This window comes from Peromyscus californicus, unplaced genomic scaffold (genome assembly GCF_007827085.1).
Source record: "Peromyscus californicus insignis strain IS unplaced genomic scaffold, ASM782708v3 Scaffold_8__1_contigs__length_139910024, whole genome shotgun sequence".
Lineage (NCBI taxonomy): Eukaryota > Metazoa > Chordata > Mammalia > Rodentia > Cricetidae > Peromyscus > Peromyscus californicus.
The window spans coordinates 100,707,265-100,732,020 of NW_026294606.1; the positions used below are offsets into that span (position 1 = coordinate 100,707,265).

General features: G+C 44.4%; 1 protein-coding gene across 6 annotated transcripts in view; it reads right to left on the bottom strand.

Annotated features, from left to right (window-relative positions):
• The window catches only part of Hydin (HYDIN axonemal central pair apparatus protein), a 365,841-nt gene that overhangs the window by 241,413 nt on the left and 99,672 nt on the right, over positions 1-24,756 (bottom strand). For all 6 annotated transcript variants that reach the window (XR_008215695.1, XM_052727909.1, XM_052727907.1 and 3 more), the window contains exons 9-10: positions 24,188-24,371; positions 8,112-8,211 (exon numbers count right to left, since the gene is read on the bottom strand). Coding sequence is in view for 5 of the 6 variants with exons in the window: in XM_052727909.1 (XP_052583869.1) it covers positions 8,112-8,211; positions 24,188-24,371 (284 nt within the window). In the remaining variant the exon portion in view is untranslated. The remainder of the gene's footprint in view (positions 1-8,111; positions 8,212-24,187; positions 24,372-24,756) is intronic.

A 24,756-nucleotide genomic window follows, 5' to 3' on the forward strand; every position in this document is an offset into this window, starting at 1 on the left:
TCCTCCCCAGAGCCCCGCTTGTTACCTAGCCTCTCTGGGTCTGTGGATTGTAGCATAGTTATCCTTTACTTTATACCAAGCAATAGTTTTAATTCACTGCTGCCATCACTATAATGCCTTGTGACATCTTAGTGTCTTCTGTTGCTAGTTAGCTTTTTTATCTTTTGGGACAGGAATATTGTCCTTTTGTTCTTCTAGTTCTGGGCAACATCGTGATCATCAGGCAGTTATAGCTTTGACTGTAAGAAACAAGACTGGTCTTTACAATATTTGGGACAGCTGATCTGTTCAGAGGATTTTCTTCACTCCACCTGACCCCTGGGAAGGAGGGATTGGTGATGTCAAACTCTAACCCAGTGCTTCTCAACCTTGCTAACTCGGCGACCTTTAATACAGTTCGTGTGGTGGCGACCCACAACATGAAATTATTTTTGTTGCTACTTCATAACTGTAAATTTGCTACTGTTACAAATTGTAATGTAAATATCTGTGTTTTCCGATGGTCTTAGGTGACCCCTGGGAAAGGGTCATTCCACCCCAAAGGGGTCACAACACACAGGTTGAGAACCACTACTCTAGAATACAAGCCAAACTTTCAGAACACCCAACACTGTCACCCTTCACCATTACTCCAGAGCTCCACTCTCTTGGCAACGACTTGGGCTCTATGGTTAAGAGAAATGTATTTTGATTGAGATTCCAATTTGCAGACTGGCAAAGAGAGAGGACTGCTAATGTATCCTGGGATAAACAGCAGGGCTAGTTACAACCGTCAGGCCTAAACCTCCTCCAGCTCCATCTTTACCTTGACTTGCTCCCTTAAACAAAACAAATAAACAAAACAAAAAAAACGGGCTTGTGTTGTGTTGTAACAAAGCAGTGACCACTGTTTCTCTGGGGATCATTAATTGCTTAAAGGAGCTAGTCCTGTCTGTAGATAGCCACTTCCTGTACTGGGGACAGAATGAGTGCAAGAAACCAGCACCCCTGCATTTCTAGGGGTCTGTCTAAATCTTGGGGGTCACATTACAAATGTCCCTTTTTCACAAGAACTTCTAAGCAGATATTTTTCTTGTTTGGGCACAAAGCAGCAGGAAGGACAAACAGCAGGGAGCAGTAAGCTGCAAGGACAGACCCCTCCCAGAAGAGCGAGATCTTAAAGCTTCTTTAAAGCATTTAAAATACAACGCTGTTTCTTGCGCACGGTTAGCGTGAACTAGCCCTGCACATTAGAAACAAAGGGATGCTCTACGGGACACATTTAATGAGCCTGAAATGCCTAAAGGCAACGACCGCATTGCACTCAACACCAGAAAACGCAAAGCACAGGCCTTCCAAAGCTTGTTATCTGCCATGTCTGCTGTCCTCCCCCCACCCCACCACCACACACACTCAGACTCACTCACTGAAATCCTAATCCCCAAGGTGATGGGATTAAGATGTGGAGATTTGGGGAGAGGAATAGATGATAAACATAGAATCTTTCAGAATGAGGTCGGTGTCCTTACAAAAGAGCCCAGAGGGACTCCCATGGGGTGAGGACTCACCCAAGATGGTGCTGTGAGAAATGGGCCCTTATCAGATACCAAATCTGCTGCGACCTTGATCTCACACTTCTCAGCCTCCAAAATCAGGAGGCATAAATTTTCTCTTGCTTATAAACTACCTAGTCTATGGTATTTTCTCAGACGCCTGGACTGACCAAAGTAGCAAGCCATGCATTCAGCCCCTGCTCTCCCCTGCACTGCCACGCGCAACAGAAATGCTGAAGGGGATGCAGCCTTTGGCAGGGCTGTTCTGTGAGAGCACAGGGGCCTCCCACCTTCCTCAGGGGAAACCTAGTGTTCCTGTGGACTCATCTTCCCCATGGCTCCCTGATGAAAAGTTAAGTCCTCCATGCACTTTGGTGTTACCCTCTGCCAGCTACCTAGGGCATCCTCTAGCCAGAGGCCAATTCGGTAATCTTTTAGACTGCTCAGCATATTATTTTATTATTTATATTACAGTTCATGGGCATAGCAGTGTATAAAGAAAATGTAATTCACATCTAATTTGGAGGATTAGGGCGAACCATTGATACACTTATAGGTAATTCGTGTGTTGTAAATTCTTGGTATTATATGGAAACGTTTGATGAGTTGTTAGGTTGATATTTTAGGCATCTTAGGAGAACTGGATGAAGTTTTGGGTGGGTAATTTTGGGTGGGTGAGCACTTCTCCCAGCTGTAATAATGGAGCCATTTCATAGGGGCTGTGTCTTTATGGAATGGTGAGGCGCATGACAAACTGGATTCAAATACTGGCCATAGAGGCTCCTCGGGCAGGCAGCTCATCTGAATTTTGTAAGTTCTAACTTCCTTGAATGTAAAATAAAAACAGTGTTCAGCCATCCCAGTGGCCACTGAGAGTCTCAAATGATACTTATTGGAAAGCTTTGTGCTTATACATGATTGAAGTTCTAGATACCCACACAAGGATATTGCAGTAGTTTGATTTTTGATAGTGAAGGTGTTGAGTATCTGTAAGTGAAGAACTACATGTGACATCCACATAGGATCTCTAACAGGCTGAACACGAGTGCCTAAGATATGCACATCACAATCCCTGAGTCTCTGAATATTACCTTGTGTGGTAAAAGATGTGCTTGAGGTGAGATGTGCCAATGAGACCATCCTGTGCTGTCTGGGTTACCGCAGTCTTCCACTGAGTTGTCTGGGAGTCAGGTAGGCTCAGAAGCTTTCTCGTTTGATTCTTTCCCTAAGTTGTTTTAGGAATCTAGGTTCTGTGCATTGCCACAGGAAATTTAGAGATCTATCTTTATTGTTTTTAGAAGTATGTGTGTGTGAAGAGAGGGGGCAGAGAGGGGGAGAAAGTGTGCACAGGTGCCAGCAGATGCCAAGGTGATGAATGCCCCTGGAGCTGGAGTTACAGGCTGTTGTGAGTAACCTTGCAGGGTGCTGGGAACTGAACTTGGGTTCTCTGAAAGAGCACCCAGTGCTCTTAACGGCAGAGCCATCTATCCAGACCTTCCACTGGAATTTCAGCATCAACTTGTGTATTCCTATCTTAAAAAGCAGTTGAGATCTGTGTTTTGATTGCAGCAAATCTGTAGATAAACGGGGAGCAGGGAAGGAGGACATTTGAACAACTTTAAATTCACAGACTACAGGCGGTGTGGAGTTTTCCATTTGTGCAGGTCTGCAACTGCAGCAATGTTTCATACAGTTCACTGTACAGTACTTGCATTTTGTCCAGTTTACCTCTGAGTACTTTATATTCTTAATGCTATTTAAGCAATATTGCTTTTGAAATTTCAATTTTCCACTGTTTCCTGTTAGTACATAGAAATACAACCCATTTTTTTTTCTGTATATGTATCTTTTATCCTGCAACTTTGTTATAATTACTTTCTGGTCCTCATTTTAAATACATTAAATACATATTCTCCAGCACTGCTTCCTCAGAATTTTGCTTCAGTAAAAAAACACAGATGAAGCCCAAGAATCTGCATTTTTAGTGAGTGACCAGAGTTGGGTCAGGTGCAGATTCTCTAAGGACATGAACTTGAAAAATGTGTGAAAATTGTTAACTATGTGAACGGACAACAAGGCAGAGTTAGCTAACTCCGATCGCTCCTTCACCGCCTACGTAACGAGTAAATAAATCTGATTAAAAACATGACACATATACATTTTAGCATTTATCTAAGCTCATAATAAAGAAAGGACAATACCAGATATTAGAAATGAAGAGGGAATGCACCCGAGCCTAGTAAACTAAGAAGGTCCAATGGTTTGCAGAGTAGGCACAGGCATTATGGTCTAGTGGTTCCTGTTTTACCCTCACACCAGGAAGACGTAAGGGCTTGTTCTTATCCGGGAACAGAGAACTGAACCAAGATCTTTGCATAAACCCAGAACCCTGGAAAATCTACCTCTAAAAACAACAACAAAAACAGTCTAGGAAAACTCCACCTACTGGCCTAGAATGAAGTGATGAGGCCTGCTGTCTAGCTAGTAGTCTGACCAGGGGAAGAGGCTCCTGGGAAAAATCAGAGTCCCAGGTATAAGTTTGCAATCCAAAGTTACACACCATCGATGGGTTCCAGGAGCAGAAGCAAGAAATAGAAACCACAGTGAAGGAACAAATATATAAATACGGAATTACATGATTTCTAAAAACGAGGTCAATGAAAGTTAAAACTGAATAGACGAGTATACCGAGAATAGATGTAGCTAAAGAGATAATTAGTCAAGTAGAAGAAAGAACTTAGAATAAAATACTCAGAATAGCGGCCTTTGAGATGGCTCAGTGTGTAAAAACAGTTGTTGCCAAGACTGATGACCTGAGTGTGACCCCCAGGACCCATGTGGTGGAAGGAGAGAACTGACTCCAAGCAGTCCTCTGATCGCCACACATGTGCTGTGCCAAATGCACACATACACAAGTAGATAAATGCAATAATAAATAAAATATAAAACAGAATAAGTCAAAGAGAGACGGAGATTGAAGAAAATACTAATTCTTAAACAGTTCTGAGAACTGGGAAGAGAAGAAAGCAACACTGAAGAGGTAGATGATGAGAATTTTCCAAAACTGATAAAACTTGCATAATCTGATGAAACCTACCAAATACTGAGTAGGAATGGTAAAGGCAAATCCATCACAATGGAACCACAGGTACCAAAGCCCGAGGCAATTCTTAATATTAACTTGAGAGCAAAGAGAGATAATGTAGCACCTGAAGTCTACTACCACGTGTCTTTACAGGTGTCAAGTGGGGGCTGGAGGGATGGCAGCAGGGAAGGGAGCTTGCTGCTCTTGCAGAGGACCAGAGTTTGGTTCCCAGCACCCATGCTGCCAGTTCACAACCACCTCTAACTCTGGCCTCCGCAGGTACATGCATGTGCACACACACGCACGTGCAAACACACACACACACACACACACACACACACACACACACACACACACAGAGGATGGTTTCTTTAAAAAAGTGTGAAGAAGAATCAGAACTCTTCTATGAACAGAGATATCTTTTGGGGTTTGAATGTGAGATGTTCCTCATGGACTCACATTTGAACACTTGGTCCCTGGCCAGCAGAGCTATTTTTGGTGACTTTAGAACCTTTAGGAAGTTCCTGGCTAGAAGAAGTAATTCTTGGGGAACAGGCCTTGAGGATTACAGGCCCCACTTCCAGCCCAAGTATTTTGCTTCCTGGTCTGCGGAGATGTGAGATGTGAGGAGTCTTGGCAATATGCTCTCACTGGTGTGAGCTCTGCTGTTTATTCGGTGCCATGCTGGACTGTACCCTCTCAAGCCCAGAGTTAGAATAAGCCCTTCCTCCCTTAAGTTGCTTCTGTCAGGTATTTTGCGGAGAGGTGAGAAAACCAACAACTATAGTAGCTTCAAGCAAAATGCAAGGAAAGAAGCCAGGGAGGAACTTTTCTATCCATTTAAATGTTTCTTTGTGACATAAGGCCAGGGGGTTTTGCCACCTGGTTGATGATAAGAGCCAGCAATCATCAGTAGCCCTCCAAAGGACACAGAATTACATGGAACTCACAGGAATGATAATATGGAATTAGTATATAAACAGAGCCCTTCCTTGGCAACCAAATCTTTTAGTAAATGACTAACAGAATAAAGAAGACTGTCACACAGATGGAAAAATTACATTCGGCTTACCCAGGACAAGAATGCTGTGGAGAATTTGGAACCACAAAGGAAACAATAGATGAATACAACTCGTGGTGTATTGTTTGGGAACCTCCTGGAGAGCAGCCAGCCCCCTGGAAGGATGCCAAGCACAGTGTCCCCAGGGAGCTGGAGGAGGTCCCACCACCTGTGGCATGGGGGACACATACTGGCATGTTTCCAGCCTGCATCTGAACACTGCCACCCTGCCAAACATTTCCTGCAGATCCTCTAAGGAACCTGGTGTCCTGGATGCTGGTCTGTAGTATAGAAGGAGATTTATGCCAATCTGAAACTCCTCATCGATTCTGTATCCATCATAGGGCCATCATGAGAATCCTTCCTCCATGTGCAAGGAAAACACCCAATCAAACCAGAATGCAGTCACCCATTTGGTTATATTTTTGTTTCAATTATTTGCTTTTTCACTGAACATTTATTGAGCAGCTTTGTGTTCTTGGTGCTTGCAACATAGGCTCTACACAGCACGATTCCCACATACAAACTTCAAAAAGAGGACACCAAGACCATTTTGCTTAGGGATTAATAAAATCTTTAGATGGTAACTCTACCCAGGAAAGCAAGAAAACGATCCCCGTAACATTTAAGATGATAGGCGTATTCAAGGGGAGGCTAGCAGAGTCTTGGTTGGCAGCCCATCCTGCTGCACAGTCTTAGGATGGCTGGGGAAAGGGACTTCACAGATACGGAGAATGGGTTTAATGGAGCCATTAGGGTTTAATATAGAATTTAAACTCACAAAATAAATATAACAAAAGTAACTGGCTTGTCAAGGGCAAGATAGGGCTTAGTGTAGCCTGCAAAGGGGCATAAAGGAACTCTTCGGGGTGATAGGGATTTTCTATATCCTCAGGTGGTGGTGATACCAGTACTCGGGTTTGTCAAAATGCACAGTGACAGGGTGACTTTACTGTAGGCAAATTATAACTCAGTGAACATAGGGGAGGAAATAGAAGACAAAAGTAAACTAAATACTTGTCTTTCATATTGGAGACCAAAGAGAATTGTGTGATGCAGTAGGTAGGTGTTTGAGCCATGCCCTGAAGCACCACCCCCGGTGAGGCAGCTGTAGCTGTTACACCTGCTTATGACCTTGAGGTACACGCCCCTGGGGCATGGCCACTCGGGGACCCTTAAGACCTGGGATGCATGTATGCAGCATTGTCTTGGCTACCTCGTGGTTTGGATGCTGAGATCTTGAACCAAGCCATTCAGCGTGGGACATAGTTCAGTTTTCCTGGACCCTATGATAAATTTGGGGGTTGTGAGTTTACCCCCAAATAAATTCCTTTGATCATTAAGCTGATTCCGTGGATTGCTAGTGATTTAATCACATTAGTGTGAAGTTAGTAAATCAACAAGCAGCAATATAAGTGTTAGTAAGCACACCCCTGTGTGTCGTTCCCCCCTCCCCCGCAAAAAAAAAAAAAACACTATTATAGGAGAAAAAGGCAACTTTCTGACTCTATAATTTTGCTATCTGCCTATTTTTCAAAACCATTAGCATTTGAAGTTGGATGTGGTGGTTCACGTCGGTAATCCTAGCATAGGGAAGTTGAGGTATGGTCTCTGAGGGTTTGAGGCCTGCCTGGATTACACAACGAGTCTCAGGTTTGCTTAGGCTACAAATGAGATCCTGTCTTGGCAAACAATGACTGAATCAATGGATGGATGATAAACACAGAAGAGTCCCCTAGAAGGACAAAGAACTTCCTTCTCTTCCCCACTGATGCTCTGTGCAGAGATGCATTCAGTCTGGATCACGTTGCTGCTCTCTTGGGTTTCGAACAGTTCTTTCTCCCTCCCCTGACTTCCAGGGCCTTGAAGTTTGTGAAGATCCAGGCCATTTGTGCTTCAGTTGGTTTGCTGGAAGCATCCTCTGGATCCGACCCACTGAGGTAGTTTGGTCCTGATACCACGGACAGGATGCTGCATCCTTACTGCATCCTAGTGGGTGGTCCTGGGAGGCCACCCATTCTATAAGTGACACCCTCCTCCTCTGTGCTCCTCACCGCAAAACCGGGTTTTCTCCACTTTATAACTGGTAAGTTTTGTGTTTTGTTTTGTTTTGTTTTGTTTTTCAAGACAGGGTTTCTCTGTGTAGCTTTGCGCCTGTCCAGGAACTCACTCTGTAGACCAGGCTGGCCTCGAACTCACAGAGATCCACCTGGCTCTGCCTCCCGAGTGCTGGGATTAAAGGTGTGTGCCACCACTGCCTTGCTTCATATAAATATCTCAACCGCTGTGAGCTCATACACATACATACATACGCACATATACTTGCATACATATATATTATATATATATATATATACACACACACACACACATATAAGTATACAAGCCCATACACACGCACACATTCATGCACACGTGTTCTGTATGTTCATACCTGAAATGTCACAGTAAAGCGTCTGCTGGTAGAGCCTTGCCTCTAGGGGGTTAAAGTACACGGTGATTTCAGCTGATGAGTTAGGCCAGACATCGCCTTCCTGAAACATGAACAAAAAAGGAAGGCATTGTTTTCAAACCACAATTCCCTAAATTTTTTCATATATTTAAAAAGTACATGAAGTTTTGACACATGTATGGACAGCAAAAGGGTCCTTATGGTCAAGATGCATTTCCTAAGCAGGTCCTTTGGTGTGCCACAAGAACACCTCGGGTCTACTCTTCCCGAATTTCTAACACATGTGTTAACTGTGCACTGGATCTCCAGGACTCACGGCTGTGTATTTGTGCTGTTTGACCAACACCTCCCTGTTTGCCCATAATCACCCTCTGAGCCCTGGTACCTGCCATTCTATGCTTTGTTTCCACAAGTTCTGTTTTTAAAGCCTACACACGCATAAGAACATGCTGTATGGTACTGGCCTTTCAGGGTCCAGCCTGATTCACTCACCAATATTGTTGCAAATGTCAGAGATACCCCTAAAGGGTTTTGCATTTATTTACACACTCTTGCAGATGTGTGCATGCCACAGTGTGCATACGAAGGTCAGAGGACAGTCTGCTGGAGATGCTTCTCTCCCTCCACCATGTGGAGTCCAATAATTAAACTCTGCTTGTCAGTCAGGCTGGGTGGGAAGCACCTTTCCCATTGAGCATCCTGCCAACCCAACAGCGGATCCCTTTTAAGGCTGAACAATATTCTATTGTGTGTACATATCACATTCCTTTCTCCATTCGCCTGCCCGTGGATACTCAAGCAGTCTCCCAGGCTGGCTATTTAAATCATGCTGCAGGAAACATGGGACTGGGCCTGTGCAATACTAAGTTTACTTTCTTTGGGTCTGTAGCAAGAAGAGAGATTCTGGGTCACATGGTAGTTCTATTTTTAATTTCTTTGGGGACCTTATATTGTTTTCTGTAATGGCTATACCAATTTACATTCCCACTAAACCACACGCCAAGGCTGAAATCCTGGGAATCTGAAGGAAACACTTTTACAACACATGAAAAAACACTATTTTACTCAGCAGATGTAGACTTACACTTCTTGGTAACTTATCAAGTAGCACAAATTTTGAACAAGCTTTAAAGAGAATGTCAGTGAGTTTATGAATATAAAATGTATTAATGAAGAAACCAGGAAGGGTAATTTTTTTTTCTTGAAATGGAGTTTTATTACGAAGCCAAGGCTAGCCTCACACTCATGATCCTCTGACTCCATCTCCTAAAGTTCTGGACTGCAGGTGTGTGTCACCACGCTTTGTGGGACAGGGCATTTTTAAGATATGTGTGTTCAGTGAACATCTGCTATCTGCCCCATGCTTACCCAGCCCTGGGACTTCAGAGGAGACAGGGTAGGCCAAGACTGCAGGGAGCTTAGCCATTAGCCAGGTGTTGACATGAACATACATGACAAAGGTTGTCCCTATAAAAATAGGGTCCACAGGAGCCCAGGAGGAAGAATTAGCTGACTTCCTCAGCGGAGGCTCTACCTTCCTAACTCTGAAGCGACAGCAAATAGAAATACTCTATGGAGCCAAGTAATGGCCCAAGGGCGGACAGTGGCCAGATCAGAACATTTCTGACCCAGTCAGCCATCTCTCGCTTTAATTCAACCCACCCCAAACCATAGTAAGAAACCCAGGTTTTGCTACTGTGATGGAATAAACCACATAACCCTGATTTAAAATATTGTACTAGCCGGGCGGTGGTGGCGCACGCCTTTAATCCCAGCACTCGGGAGGCAGAGCCAGGCGGATCTCTGTGAGTTCGAGGCCAGCCTGGGCTACCAAGTGAGTCCCAGGAAAGGCGCAAAGCTACACAGAGAAACCCTGTCTCGAAAAACCAAAAAAAAAAAAAAATAATAAAATAAAATAAAATAAAATATTGTACTGACCATATAATCTGGTGTCTCTTCATTAATTTCTCAAGCTGTAAGAGGTGCTAAGTCACCTGATTCTGAGAGCCCCGCCCCACCCCCAAGGTCTGGAAAGGCCATGTGTTCAGTAAGAGCTCCCTAGATGTTTATTGCCCACCATCCATGTTACTTCCATGCCACTTAGAAGGACCAAACTGAAAGGGTGAAAAGGCAGAGGGAAAATATGTGCTCTTTCCCAAAGCTTCTGAAATAGGGCCAAATGAGCACAAGTACTAAACACATTTAGAAATCTATACACAGCTCAATAGAAAATCAAGGGAAGACAACTTAATAAATAATTGGGCTCCAGTTTCAGACAGTCCCCAAAGCACACCAGATCTGGCCTGGCTGGAAGGAAAAAAATCCTCCGGGAATAAAGAATCCAGAGGAAAGCAAAGGGCTGACCTCATCACCTTGCAGAGGTAAGATCCTTGGTTCAACACCAGCACCTGAAGAACAGGCAACATCAGACAAGAGTGGAAAACGGGAGACTAGAGGCAGTTTTGATTTATTTTTGAGAGCAATCGGAATGATCTATGACCTTCTCAGGCAGTGTCCCTCCGAACTTAGAGTGGGGGGTGGGGACACCAAGGCTCCAAGAAGCAACAATGAGGCTACAAAGGTCAGGAAGTGGTTTTGCATCCCCAGGAAGTCCAAGGGAAGAAAGCTAGGCACTCACTCCTCCGTCTCCAGCATCCAGGCAGAGGCGGCTCTTGGTAGGTGCTTGCTACTGTCCAGTGAGTCAGCTGTCTCTGCTCTGCTTGTACCTTACAGAGTTATCATCAGACACCATTCATTTCTGAAGCCTCTTCCTTTGACAAAAAGTCAAAACCATGCAATTATAGTGGCAGGGAGGCCCCTGAGATCTCACAGGGGACAGGGAGGTCCAAAGCACTCTCCTAGACTTGGAGATTTCACTGTAGAGCTTTGCAAGACCTTGAAACAAATATTCGTTCCCTTCTGACAAATGGAAAATACCTGGCCCTTTGACTGGTACTAAAAAAGGCAGACAGGCCAAGCAGATATGGCTTAGCCATTCAGCCAAATCTTCAGCCAACTGAAGGTATGCCAGTGGATTTCCTTCCTAAGAATGACTGGATATTTGGGCGTCTGTCTTCCTAATCCATGTGATGGATGTGAATCTGTTGGTGTGTTTAGACCCCACTCTGACCAGACACTGAGTAGATGCAGCCCACTTGCTCCAACACAAACTGACCAAAGTACCAAGGGACATTCTGGTTCCCCAGAGAATCCATGCTAGAAAAATGTGAGTAGCCAGAAGTGGCCCCCAAAGGATGACCTAGAAATCGGATTATTTCAGAACATGTGAAAAGGAGCCTTATGAATTGGGGTAGGCCAGACCATTTTCATGGTTTCCAAGCCACCGAGTCCATGGTGTATGCACAGACAAAAGGGAGCATGGTCTGAGCCTCCAAACACTTTTGAACCCGCCATAGTTAAATAAATCTGCTAGGTAAAAATGAAGGGTGGGGAAGGGTGAGACACAGTTGAGAGGTGACCTGGATCCCAGGAGAAGGGGGTACTGACACCCAGGTGAGATTGTGAGAGGATCCTCTGGTGACAGAAGGCCAGCATAAGGAGCCAGTCTATAGATCTCTGATTGAATGAGGACCTGCACTGGAGCCTTCGCATGCAGAACTGAAGCTGCTTTGCTGACTGAGGCCTTTGCATGCAGAACTGCAGCAGCTTTGCTGACTGAGGCCTTCGCATGCAGAACTGCAGCTGCTTTGCTGACTGAGGCCTTCGCATGCAGAACCACAGCAGCTTTGCTGACTGAGGCCTTCGCATGCAGAACCACAGCAACTTTGCTGACTGAGGCCTTCACATGCAGAACTGCAGCAGCTTTGCTGAATGAGGTCTTCGCATTCAGAACTGCAGCAGCTTTGCTGACTGAGGCCTTCGCATGCAGAACTACAGCAGCTTTGCTGACTGAGGCCTTCGCATGCAGAACTGCAGCAGCTTTGCTGAATGAGGCCTTTGCATGCAGAACTGCAGCAGCTTTGCTGAATGAGGCCTTTGCATGCAGAACTGCAGCAGCTTTGCTGAATGAGGCCTTCACATGCAGAACTGCAGCTGCTTTGCTGAGTCTGCAGCATCCACTCATAACCTGATCTTTTTCTGAACATGGGGGATAATTCAAGGACAAATGCTACTCTAAAGTCCTCTCCTGGGTCACAGCATGTGACAGTGAACTAACAGGGCTGAGTATCTGTCACAACAAAGTGTGGGCATTCCATTTCCTCTCTTGGAGGATGCTGGTAGTGTGAGGCCACTCACTACTACTTTTCAGCTGGGCTTCATTAAAAAGTGAAACTTCTACTTCTTTCTAGAAAATAAAGTCAGTTAAAAAAAAAAAGGCATGACATTTCCTAGCAAATCAAAAGATAAACCTTACAAACAGGCAGTAAGCCCAAAATGGCCCCACTTGACTCCTTGCCTTGACGCGTCTCATCTTACTAGGCCTGCTGAAATCAACTTCTGGGCCACTCATGCTTCTGGAAATGCCTTCTCATTCTTTATTGCTCAGCTCTGACATTTCAGAAAATCAAAACCTTCAGAAATTTCCCTTCGGGCTCCAGCATCAAAATCCTGTCTCCCTGGACCCCGGAGCTGCCTCCTCCCAGGACCCCCGGAGCTGCCTCCTCCCTGGACCCCGGAGCTGCCTCCTCCCAGAACCCTGCTGCTCCGGCTTCCTTCTAGTAAGTCTCTGGCCATTTTCCCACTCCAAATGGGAACCTGAGTTTAGAGGATTCAATCTATCACCATTACCCTGACGTAAAAAAAATACCGTGGCCCTCAGTTCTACTACAATCGTTTTCCCTTTGCTCTTAATATTTTGTCTTTCCTCTGCTCTGTTTTGAGTAGGACAACTGTATTTCATTCGTCAACCAAATGACTTACTGGAAGGCATCAACTTCGAATTTTTAAGTTTAATGTTAATTCCATGCTAATTATCCTAATATTATATTATTATTTGTGGAACTTTCTAGCTCTTTCTGAGTAAGAACAACAAACCAAGCAACTTCATGGCCAATGATGAGCCCTTCTGGATGCTCTGAGCATGCAGCCACTGGTCCCGTGACAGGTGATAAATATGGCGAGAGAGGTGTCCTTAAAGATGACTAACATTTTTAAAGGAAGGGTTTCCTTTGTCTCACAGTTTGAGGGTACAGTCCATCGTGGCAGGGACATCAGGGCAGCAGGAGCTGGAGGTGGCTGGTCACACTGTATCCACAGTCGGGGGGAGAGAAAGATGGCTGCTGTTCAGTTCCTTTTCTCATTTTTATTCCTGGCTTATGGAATGGTACAGCCCACACTTAGGATGGGTCTTCTAACCTCAATAACTGACAGGCGCCATCTGAAGCTGCTACAATTCTTTTACACTCAATGTCCAGCACACGCATGAAAATAGATAGTGCCAATTAGATGTCTCAATGGGTAATGGTGGAAGAATTGATTCCAGCAAGTTGTCTTCTGATCTCCAAGCATACACACACACACACACACACACACACACACACAATGAATGGATGGATAAATAAATGTAAAGATTAGACACACTGAAAGGCAGGAAAAAGTGATCGTAATGAAGTGGAGGGGACATACAAAAGTAAATTCTCAGAAGAGCCAGGTGTAAGGGTTAGCAGACAGGTGACTGACAGACTTTCAAAAAGTTGTACTGAACTTGTACTGGATCGAAGGGACTTTTGTGAAAACCTCCTTCAAAAATTCTTCAAAAAAAAAAAAAAAAAACCTTGAAGGATCATTTCTTAAAGTCTTGCTAAGTGGAAATTTAAAGTTCAAGAACAGTTAGTTACATGTGTATTTAACTTCCTTGATTGATCTGGAAAGCAGGACTCAACATTTACAATAAAAATTCTGATGTGTAGCTTTCCAGTCAATTTCTAATTTACAAAGAGACAAGTGTGTTGTGGTGGTTTGAATAGGTATGGCCCCATAGACTCATGTTTAAATACTCAGCCCATAGGGAGTGGCACTATCAGGAGGTGTGGCCTTGTTGGAGGAAGTATGTCTCTGTGGAGGCGGGCTTTGAGGTCGCATATATGTTCAAGCCATGCCCACTGGGACCATCTCTCCCTGATGCCTGTGGATCAAGATGTAGAACTCTCAGCTACTTCTCTAGCACCATGTCTGCCTGCATGCTGCCATGCTTCCTGCCATGACGACAATGGACCAAACCTCTGAACTGTAAGCCAGCCTCAATTAAATGTTTTCCTTTATAAGAGTTGCCATGGTCATGGTGTCTCTTCACAGCAATAGAAACCCTAACTAAGACACTCGTCTAACTCAGAATCTTGATTTGGCAAGTGTTTCCAGACAGCTCAGGTTCTCACCACTGCAATCACTGCCTTGTACCTTATCTTGTCCAGTCTTCACCCTTGTGAAGTCCTTTCATCCCCCCTTTAAAAGTAGAAAACCAAGGCAAAGTGAAGTAAAGGATCTTGCATAAGCACAAACCAACAATAAGTGGCAGGCCAGGGTCTATGCTGTTTCCCCTAACTCCCTAATCCCTTTGCAATTCTAAAAGTAGGTCAGGCCCACCTCTCTCACCAGGCAGACAGAAAAGGCAGACATTTAGAATCTACCACTAATATGTGGATTTATCTGTCGCAGCCTGCCCTGGTGGTCCTGCCTGTGGACAGTGTGGCACGGTCCACATATGCTTGAGTTCTTTTAGAAAGTGACTCAAAGCAGGTTCTTTTGAGGAACGAAGCCCACATGAGCATGTTAACACTCCTGAGAGATGCATGGGTGGGACTCTATCAAGCTCCCCTGTGTTGAGTGAAGATTAAGTCCTGGTCCCTTCCGAAGAAGATATGGGAACAATGACCTCAAGTGGAGCTCTGAAATGAAGTGACTTCCTTCATGCTTGGTGGCATAAGCATCTTCAACTACTCCATCATCTCCTTTATGCAACAAGAAGAATCACACTAGTCCTAGCTACTCCAGAAGCTAAAGCAGAAAGACCACTTGAGGCTATGAGTTTAAGAAGAGCCCAGGAGATCCCATTTCCCAAAATAAGCAAGCAAACAAAGAGAAATTTTCTCAGAAAATGAAAACATGCTCTCAAAGTCAAATTTCTGTTTTGAACTTTTAAAATAAGATTTATTTATGAGTGTGTATGCCTGTGTATGTATATATATATATGTATGTAGGTATGTATGCACACACACATATGCAGATATCCACAAAGGCCAGAAGAGGGCATCATATCCCCCTGGAGCTGAAGTTACAGGCCTTTGTGAGTCACTGGATATGGGGATGGAAACTGAACTCCTGTCCTCTGCAAGTACAGCAAGCACTCTTAAACACGGAGCCATCTGCCCAACCCTCAATGTCAAAATTCTGTCAATGACCAATCTACCAACAAAATGCTGTAATCTTTTCTACTACTCACAACAGATCCAATCAATAACAAAACCTTTGGCTACCTTTGATGACACTTGGTGTAAATACCAACTCTCTCAAACAACAATGGCCAAATCACAATATGGAAGTATAAAAAAATGACAAGCAAACTATCCTTGTTGTTGTTGAGAGAAAAGACCAAATTGACACAAGGCTTGCAAAGAGATTGGCAACTCAGTTACTTCAGCTGGGACAAGATACTGTAAGTCAAGTCAAGTTGAGATTTTCAAAATAATGCCCATGGAAGTTCCCGAGAGAGAGCTCTACAATCTGTCCTTCTGGCAGAGGAAGCTTCACAAAAGGCACTATCTGCCTTGATTTCATCTTCAACCCAAACACACAGAACTCCACGGCATCCTTAGCTAGTGGAGGTGGCCATGTGTGATGTCCAAGTCTTTCTCTCTTTCCCAGAAAGGAAAGGTGTCAACTAACTTAATGAGCCATGAGCAACCTTGCTCTTTCTAAGGCTTCCCTGGACCTCCTTCCACCCACACTGGTTCTTCAACACAATAGTGAATGTTCTGGTACAATTGCCAAAAAGTGGGCCTTAGCACGAAGACCTGAAAGGAGAATCCTAATGAACGAGGCTAGGGGGGCTGGGGGGGAAGCACACTGGCAGAGCTCGTCAAGGGCAGTTCGCTCTCAGCAGATCCGTGTCCTTGGGCTCCTTCCTGGTGTCCATTTCCAAGGAGTCAGCACCCACGTGTTTGCCTTGTGAGTCACAGCTAATGATCGGAGCCGGGGACAAAAAGCACCGAGTCTCTTTTCTTGCTAGCCATCTGGACTTGCACCCAACCTGGCTCTGCTGAGCTCACCCACTCTGCCGAATGAGGAAAAGGATCAAGTAAACTAAATTTGAGCTGTGCTCTACAAGTCTGAATTGCTAGAACAGCACGTTTCTCTCAGGCTTAAATAACATCAGAGCACGGGTTACTATTACTTACATAGTGATGAAGAAATGATCCAGTGTCTCTCCCCTTTGATAGCTCAGTTAGGTGAAGCCTTGGCTTCCCTAGGGCTGCTGGGTTAAGTCTACTCTGATGGAGGAGATGTAGGGTAAGGGGAGCAGGAATGTTGGGCCAGCTCAAACACTTCAGACATGCAGCAGGCGCTAGTTGGGAAAATATCTTGAAATATTCAGACCTTTCTTTTTGAGAAAATAACAAGTGTTCCATGGTCAGAAAATTGCTGTCTTCAAAGTGTGACCTGAGCCAGCAGCATCACAGTTCAGAGACAGGATGGTTACATCTGTATTGAGATCTCAGGATTGCTAGACGCCCATGGGAAGCAAAAGTTTAATTCTCTTTTTGCCTGGTGATATTCTCTCACCCTTAATTTCCAGAACTGCGTTTTTGTCTTTTGAATTTCTCTCTTTCAGGGGTACTCAGGAGACTTGAGCAGAGGAAACAACAGAACGAGATCATCAAAGTTCAGCCAGATGTGGTCCGCCTGGCACAACTGAATATTATATTTATGAAACAGTCAATTCCATTTGCTTTTCTGGAAGGCACAAAACATGCATAATAGACTCAGTATGGCAGGTTCTTCCTGAAGATGGGGAAAATCTCATAAGGAAGCGGGTGGCTTGACAAATCACCAGTAGTCTGCATAGTTCCATGCCTTCCTGGTCAGCAATAAATGGAGAAAGCCAAGCTAATGACATTAATATGCCAAGATACTATCAAAAATTGATATATGAGAAACTTGAAGAAAATAGCTATGTCTCGTATGCTCTAATGAGTACACAGTTATCCTAATGGCTATAAAATATCAGTAGATAAATAACTACCATTTTACAAAATCCCTTTTGGTCTTCTGTCTCCTGGTTAATCTGGGTCCTTAATGCCCTCTTTTTCCCCCACAAAGGACATTTCTAAGTCCCACAAATGACAAAATCCCAGCCCTGCATCAGTAGAGTAGTGGCCAGCCTCCCCTCTGTCCATATCCTGAGGAAATAGGAGACATAAACAGGCCTAGGGCTCTGTGGTTCTGTGGCCATCAGGACTCAAGATACCCAAATCTAACTCCTCAAAGTTTAAGCAGCAGACCCAATGGCTGTGTTTACGGCCTCATTTCATAAAGAATGGGTATGAGAAGTTTGCTAAGACATGGGACCTGCCTTAGTTTAATTTTTCTGTTGCTGTGACAGAACACCATGACTAAGGCGACTTGTAAAAGAAAGATTTTGATGGGGCTTCTGGTTTCAGGGGGTCAGAGTTCATGATGGCAGGGCAAAGCCACAGTAGATGGGACAGCTGAGAGTTCACATCTTGATCCATAAGCAGGAGGCAGAGAGCTAATTGGGAATGGCAGGAGTCTTTTGAAACCTCAAAGCTCACCTACCATGACATACCTCCTCCAACAAGTTCAAATCTCCTAATCCACCAACTGGGGACCAAGTATCCAAACATGACCCTTTGGGGGTATTCTCATTCAAACCACCAAAGGACCAAATGGTGAGGCAGTTTTGGAACACAGTAAGAACTTGCTACTATAGAATTTGGGGCCTACAGAACTGAACCAAACTACTCCTCATATGATAATATCAATCAAATGAGATTTAAATTCAAGCCCATCACCACTTCTGGGGTCAGGACTGACTTCCTGGTCTTGAATTTCCTTGCTTTAAATGGGAAGAGCCTCTGAAACTGGAACAATGTTCTCATAAAATACTCAATATTCAGGGCACACAGCCCATAAGCAGGACTAAGCTGAACTTTAGTATTAGCTGATGTGCTTGAGAATAAAGCTATATAGATGTAGACCTGATAACATAAGATGAGATTTTTCTATTTCTGTTTTTTGTTATTGTTGCTTGTTGGTTGCTTTTGTCTCTCTTTAATGCTTACCTCACTTGAACATGCTGTTCTTCCTCCATGGCCAGAGGCAAAACAGTCAGCCCATCAGAAGGCAAGGTGGTCTCTCCCCCTCCTAACGACCTTTTGCTTTGTTTATTTGGGTAGAATATGACTATTCGGTTATTAGATCAGCTGGTAACACTGCTTGCTCCTCGTCTTTTCTGCGTCTGCTGCAAGATCAGCTCAGAGCAAGAAGCTATTTAACTGGGATCACAGAAAAAAGCTAATCAGCAATGCGCAGCTAAGCTGTCTGAAAGTAAGGAGCAACCATTTGATAAAAGGGACCTGACGGTGAGCAATACTCAGAAGTTCAGTAGACAATGGTGCAGGACCAGGTGCCCTGGGTGTGGAGGAAGCTCTCAGTGGGTGTGTGCTTCTCTCTCATACTCCAAGACCCCAGCATTTACTCTCTTCCTGGGTCTCCTTGAGGTGGGTGTATGGAGATGCTCTTGTAGCCTCTAAGCCTGCCCTTGATCCCCCTGCTCTTAGAACTCCCATGTCTTCAATAAAGACCTTTACAGTGGCCTCACAGATCTTGAGATCTTCTGGTCCTGAGTTCTCTGGACCTCTTCCAGCACCAATTTTAGTTCTGCGTTTCTGAAGCTCCCTGGACATCTGTAGTAATCTCAGATTTGACATGCTCAGAGCCAACCTCAATATTTTCTGATAGCTATATATCCATACACCATTTATTAGCACTGGACCAGGTGCTGGGGATGAGGACAAAGCATTTCTTGGTCTTAGGAGCTCAGAGTATGACTCCAAATTAAAGACAGAATTTATGAGTCAAAAAAGATAAGACTGGCCTATTCCCAATATTCATAGTTCATTAGTGTATAATGAACCCGCAGTCAAGGGAGAGCAGATGGCTAGTTTAGGCCACATTTACTATTTGCAAAGCCAAGACCCAGACCAGAACTGTTAATTTGCAAATTTCTATCAAAGACGTCATAATTCCTCCAGTCACTTGTGAGATCTACCACCCTTACAGTGTTTCAATCTCAATGACTAATCAGAAAGCAGCTGTGTCTTCCTTTTGACCATGTCTCATATCTGTCATCTCCTTTCCTTTCCAAGTACCCCGGGACTGTTCCAGGTCACTATTACCCTCATGAAATCATCCTGATCTTGGCTGCAGACCAGTTTATTATGCCCTTTGTCCTCCATCACCTTCCAGTGACTGACCTGTACCATCCAACTCTCCCTCTATCCAACCTCTTCCAATTCAAGCCACACATGGGTATCAGGGTAAACTTTCCAATCCCTGTTGAGCATCCCACTCTCCTGCAATGGGTCTCAGATCTTCATCAGCACCGACCAAACTGGGGCCTACAGAATGTCAGCTCCAGTGTGTGTTCTGTGGGAAGGATCTGCTCACGGCGAAGTACTGTTTGAATTCTGTCACTCAGACAGCCACTTTCTCTTTCCACATAGCCCCAATTTGTTGGACCCCCAAATCGCTTTGGAAAAGAATACACAACACTGTCTCTCAGATCCAGTGTCTCCAGAAAAGCACAGTGGGAGACTGGGAGCTGTAGGCTGAACGTGATAGGCCACCCTCCCCACAACTCAGCTTCCAAAGCAGAAACTGTTCTGCTCACTGCTGTTCATCCTGCTGGGAACAGAGTGCTTCCTTTCCCCATGGCTTCCATGATTTCTCTAACTGGGAACACTCCCTCCCTATCCACTTAAACCATAGCCTTTCTCCAATGTCTGGTTCCAATCTCTTCTGTGAATTCTCCCAAAGCTCTCAGCTGAGATTACTATAGCTCATCCAGGCTTTGTCTGAGAAAGCCAGACTCTGTACAGGAAGAAACTCATGTGCTATGAAGCTACAGAAATGGCAGGATTTTCCCACAAAATAGCTTCAAAAGTAATTTAAAGGTAGGATCATATCACATGAACACATTCTGTATTTTATAGAATGATCACATCTTCAAGCAGGAGATTTAAGATCAATCAATAACTTACTTTGAGAATGTAAATGAATATAACTACTATAGATAGACAATAATATGGACCATACTTAAAAATATAAAAAGAGAACTACCATATACCCATATATGCCATTACCCAAAGGAAATGAAGTCAGCACACATAAAACAAGCCTGCATACCCAGGTTTGTTAAACACTAGTCACAATAACCAAGCTGTGGAATCAGCCTAGATACCCATCCACAGATGGACACATAAAGAAAATGTGGTCTATACACACAATGGAGTATGGTTCATCCATAAAGAACAATAAAATCATGTCATTTGTAGGAAGATGGATAGAAGTAGAGGTCACCATGTTAAGTGAAATAAGTCAGAAAGACATGCTTTTCCTCACACATAGGAGGTAGGATAAGCCAAAAGGTGACCTTGAAGTGCTAGAAACTGCTAGGGAAGGTAAGGGGACCAGGGAAGAGGGAGGCAAGAGGGCAAGAGGGAAGTTAGGAGGGTAGATATAACTGAAGCATGATGGATGGTCACATCATAGTGAAATCCATTAGTATGTACAATTAATATGTGTTAATAATTGTACAAAAAAAAATCTACCATGCCTGACACTGAGAGCTGCTGTCTCGTCAGAATTACTGGAGGAAGACACTGGCAGGGTTCCATGCCTTCATGCTCATTTGTTAAAAAAAAAAAAAGTCAAGAGCCCACTAGTGAAAACCATAATGAGAAGAAAACCAAACAGTGTATGGAAAAGGCAAAAGGCATCATGGAGTCCACAAAGACCACTTAAACTGGAAATGAGTTTTTCAGAGTTTCATTATGGTATTATTTTCTATATAATATAAACAAATTGGCTTATTTACTTTAAAAGTACATGTCTGTGTGTTATTACTTAAAGAAAATGGTTTGCTTCCCAATGGCAAGAAGATGCCCTGTGATGGGAATGCTGACTCAGAGGCTCACCAGGATTCAAAAGCAAATCGAAGGCCATGATTTAACACACCCCCAGCTCTGGCTTAGGCGAGGAAGCCCAGGAGGAGATCTGAGGTCATTCGAGTGCTCCTACTCTGACTTGGGAATGGTAGGACTTACCCATGGGCTGCACCCCACTCCTGCCAACCACACATTTCTGATCCTACTGCCATCCACTCGTTGAAATTAACAAGAAGCAGACTGAGCAGTGATCACCCTGGCTCTCACTGCTAGCCGGGAAGAATACTGGACCCTGAGGACCTTAGTGTGTCTGAAATCGCCTCGACTGTCTGCTTGTTTTTGGCTCAGCTCAGCCACTTGCCTGCTCACTCCAGTAATCCATTCCTTTCCCTATCTTCAAACTTTACCTATTTTTAATTTTGGGTCTCATCCTGACATAACCTCTTGCTGGCCTTATCCTCACAGCGTCTGGAGACTCCTTTGTTGTTCTGTGCCCTGGAGAATTTTCTGAAATGACAGAAGGTTCAGCCTCAACCTGCATCTCCAAATTTATTTTCCACTCAACTTTTTACTGCCAGTGAACTGACTGGCTCTTGGGACCTTGGATGAACCATTCCATGAACACTCACAATTTTGTTCTCTCAAAGTCCTGCCCTGCAAGACCCACTCTAGATTTCTTTCCAGAAGCTCTCTTTAACTTCTAGACTGTGACGATGACCTTACTCTGACCTAGGGTACCATTCTTACTGTCTCCAGTGACACACAATAGGTCACACGAAACATCCACCCAGAGGATGTGTCCAGGGAGAAAGCGCTGACTTGGAGACTCACAGCATATATGGAGCCTGTTGTCTGTCAAACTTATTCAGCCATGGGAACATAGATGCAAGGACAATGACCTGCTAAGACAGCGGCACTTCCTGTGGTGATACTTTAATTGTGCTGAAATATGATTTTATTTGTATGTTAATAAATAAAGTTTGCCTGGAGATCAGAGGTCATAGCGAGCCTGGAACAGAAGTCTGGCAGTGGTAGCACACGCCCTTAATCCCATCACATGGCAGGCAGAGTCTCTGTGTGGTCAAGGACACAGCCAAGCGTGGTGACACGAGCCTTTAATCCTAGTACCAACCATAGAGACCTGGAGGTCTGTATAGACAGGCAGTGATGAGAAAGTCATGTGACTCGGCTTAGAGCCAATGAGAAGGCAGAACAGGAAAGCAATAAAAGCACAGGTTAGGCAGAAGAAGGTCTCTCATGTGGGAAACTACGGCTTGGTGGTAAGCTAAAGGGTAGTCAGTGGCTCTTCATTAAATTCTCTGATCTCTTCGGCTATTGCCCCTGTATTTGGCTCTATGTTTCTTAAATTTACTAAGACTGTTTAGAATTTTGCCTACAATTTCCTACAAGTTTCTTCTCCATTTGGCTTAAACAGCAACAGTGAGGCGATTAAATCGAGTTTTGGACTTCCTCAACTCCTGTTGCTCTCCTTAAACTGTTCTATTCATGCTAAGTGGGATATAATGAGCAAGAAGGAGGTAGCTTACTGCATAGCGCACATCAGATTGAAAGGCTGTTAACAGGGCTGGGGGATGGATCAATGGGTAAGAGTGTACGCTAGTCAAACATGAAAAACTGAGTTCAAATCCCTAGCACCCACATAAGAAAGCCAGACATGACCAGGTATGCCTGTAATCCCAGCACTGGGGAGCAGAGACTTGTGGGTCCTGGCAGCTCACTAGACAGCTGCTCCAGCTGAAGCAGTGAGTGTCAGGTTTGGTGAGCAACCTGTCGTAAGGGAATAAAGTGGAAAGCAATAGAGAAAGACACCTAATAATGTCCTCCTCTGGCATCTACGTGCACATGCATGAGATGCACCCTTACATATACATGAGACACACAATATACAACACACACACACACACACACACACACACACACACACACACACACACACACACACGTGCACACAGCTGCTAGAAACTTCCTTCTCAAAAAGATTTACTATTTTTCTCTATGGTATGTATGTGTGTGCTATCATGCATATACACATACATGTGCATACAGGTGCCTGTGAGGCCAGAAGAGGGAATAGAATCTCCTGAGACTGGAGTCACAGGTAGTTGGGAACAAATCTGGGTCCTTTGCAAAACTGTATGTGTTCTTAACCACCTCTCCAGGTCCACTGCTTCTGTGCTGAGGCAATAGGGCAGAATGGTACCGAGTTTGGTCTATAGAATCAGTCCGCTGTAGCTGGCACTAGATAACCGGTAAAGTCAAGGACTGGATCTGCTCTGTTCATGGGTGCCTGGGGCACACGGTGCCTGGTACAGACCATATAACCAAGAACCGTTTATACTGAGTAATTGCGGACAAAGTCATTTTCAATCCTGGGTGATTTTGTCTACATGGGGACACCTGGAAGTGACTAAAGAGAGTTATGCTGGTCACGGGGGCCTCTAGTGGGTGAAAACAAGCATTTTCACACAAGACAAAGAATTATACATCTACAACATCAATGGTGCTAAGGCTGAGAAGTCCTGCTTATAGTCAGACTACTCTGGGCTAAATTCCCAACTATGGACACCAGCTGCTTAAGCAAGCTATGAGACTTAAAGGCTCCTTTCCTTATTTTTATATTGGGGCTTTAATTATATCTTTCAGGGTTGTTGTCAGGTGATTTATACATAAATGGCACATCCTGGGCAGTCCGTAGGAAGCGAGGACCACTGTGACAGGTGACAGGAAGTGTGACCTGCCGGCATTCTTGCCATTGCCCTTCACACAGTGTCTTGTGCCAATCATGGCCCTGCTTCTCAGGGCTTGTCAGGCCCAGAATGGAGAACCTAGCTGAAGCAGCCCGGCACCCCCACTTGTGTTCACTAAATAGTCGGGTTTTACTCAGGTGCTCACCAGGGGCTCGATGGTGAAAATGTGATTCAGAAAGAGCATGCTGTCTCCCAGAACCAGCTTCCTCTGGTTCTCGAAGGTGCGGGAGAGAATTGAAAGGCGTTCTCGGAGCGAAGGATCCAAGATGCACTCTTCAAGAAACATGTCGGTTTCAAGCTTTTCCTCCTTGCTCAGATCATCACAGACCCTAAAGAAAATGAGGAAATGTAAAGGTCACCATGGGACTCCCATGAAGAATTGTGTACAGGTGCTCGCCTCCAGTCTCCTCTCCTGGGAATATCCTCACATCTCCTGGGGTGGTCCTTCCTCGCCCTGAGTCTGCAATGCATGAGTAGGTGACCTTGTTTTGCCTTCTCAGAACTTTTGGAGACCAAGTTTAATGATCTTTTGTCACCTCCTTCCAGAAGTCCTCTGGGATTTCTTTCCCTACCCAAATCCCTCCTGTTTACTTCTGAGACAGCATGTATCTGGACAAACATTTCCTTTTAGGTGATTGTGTTTTCCATGCTTATTTTTAAATTATTTAACATCTGCTCTGCCTCTCACATGGCAAGGATGATTTGTTCCCGTTA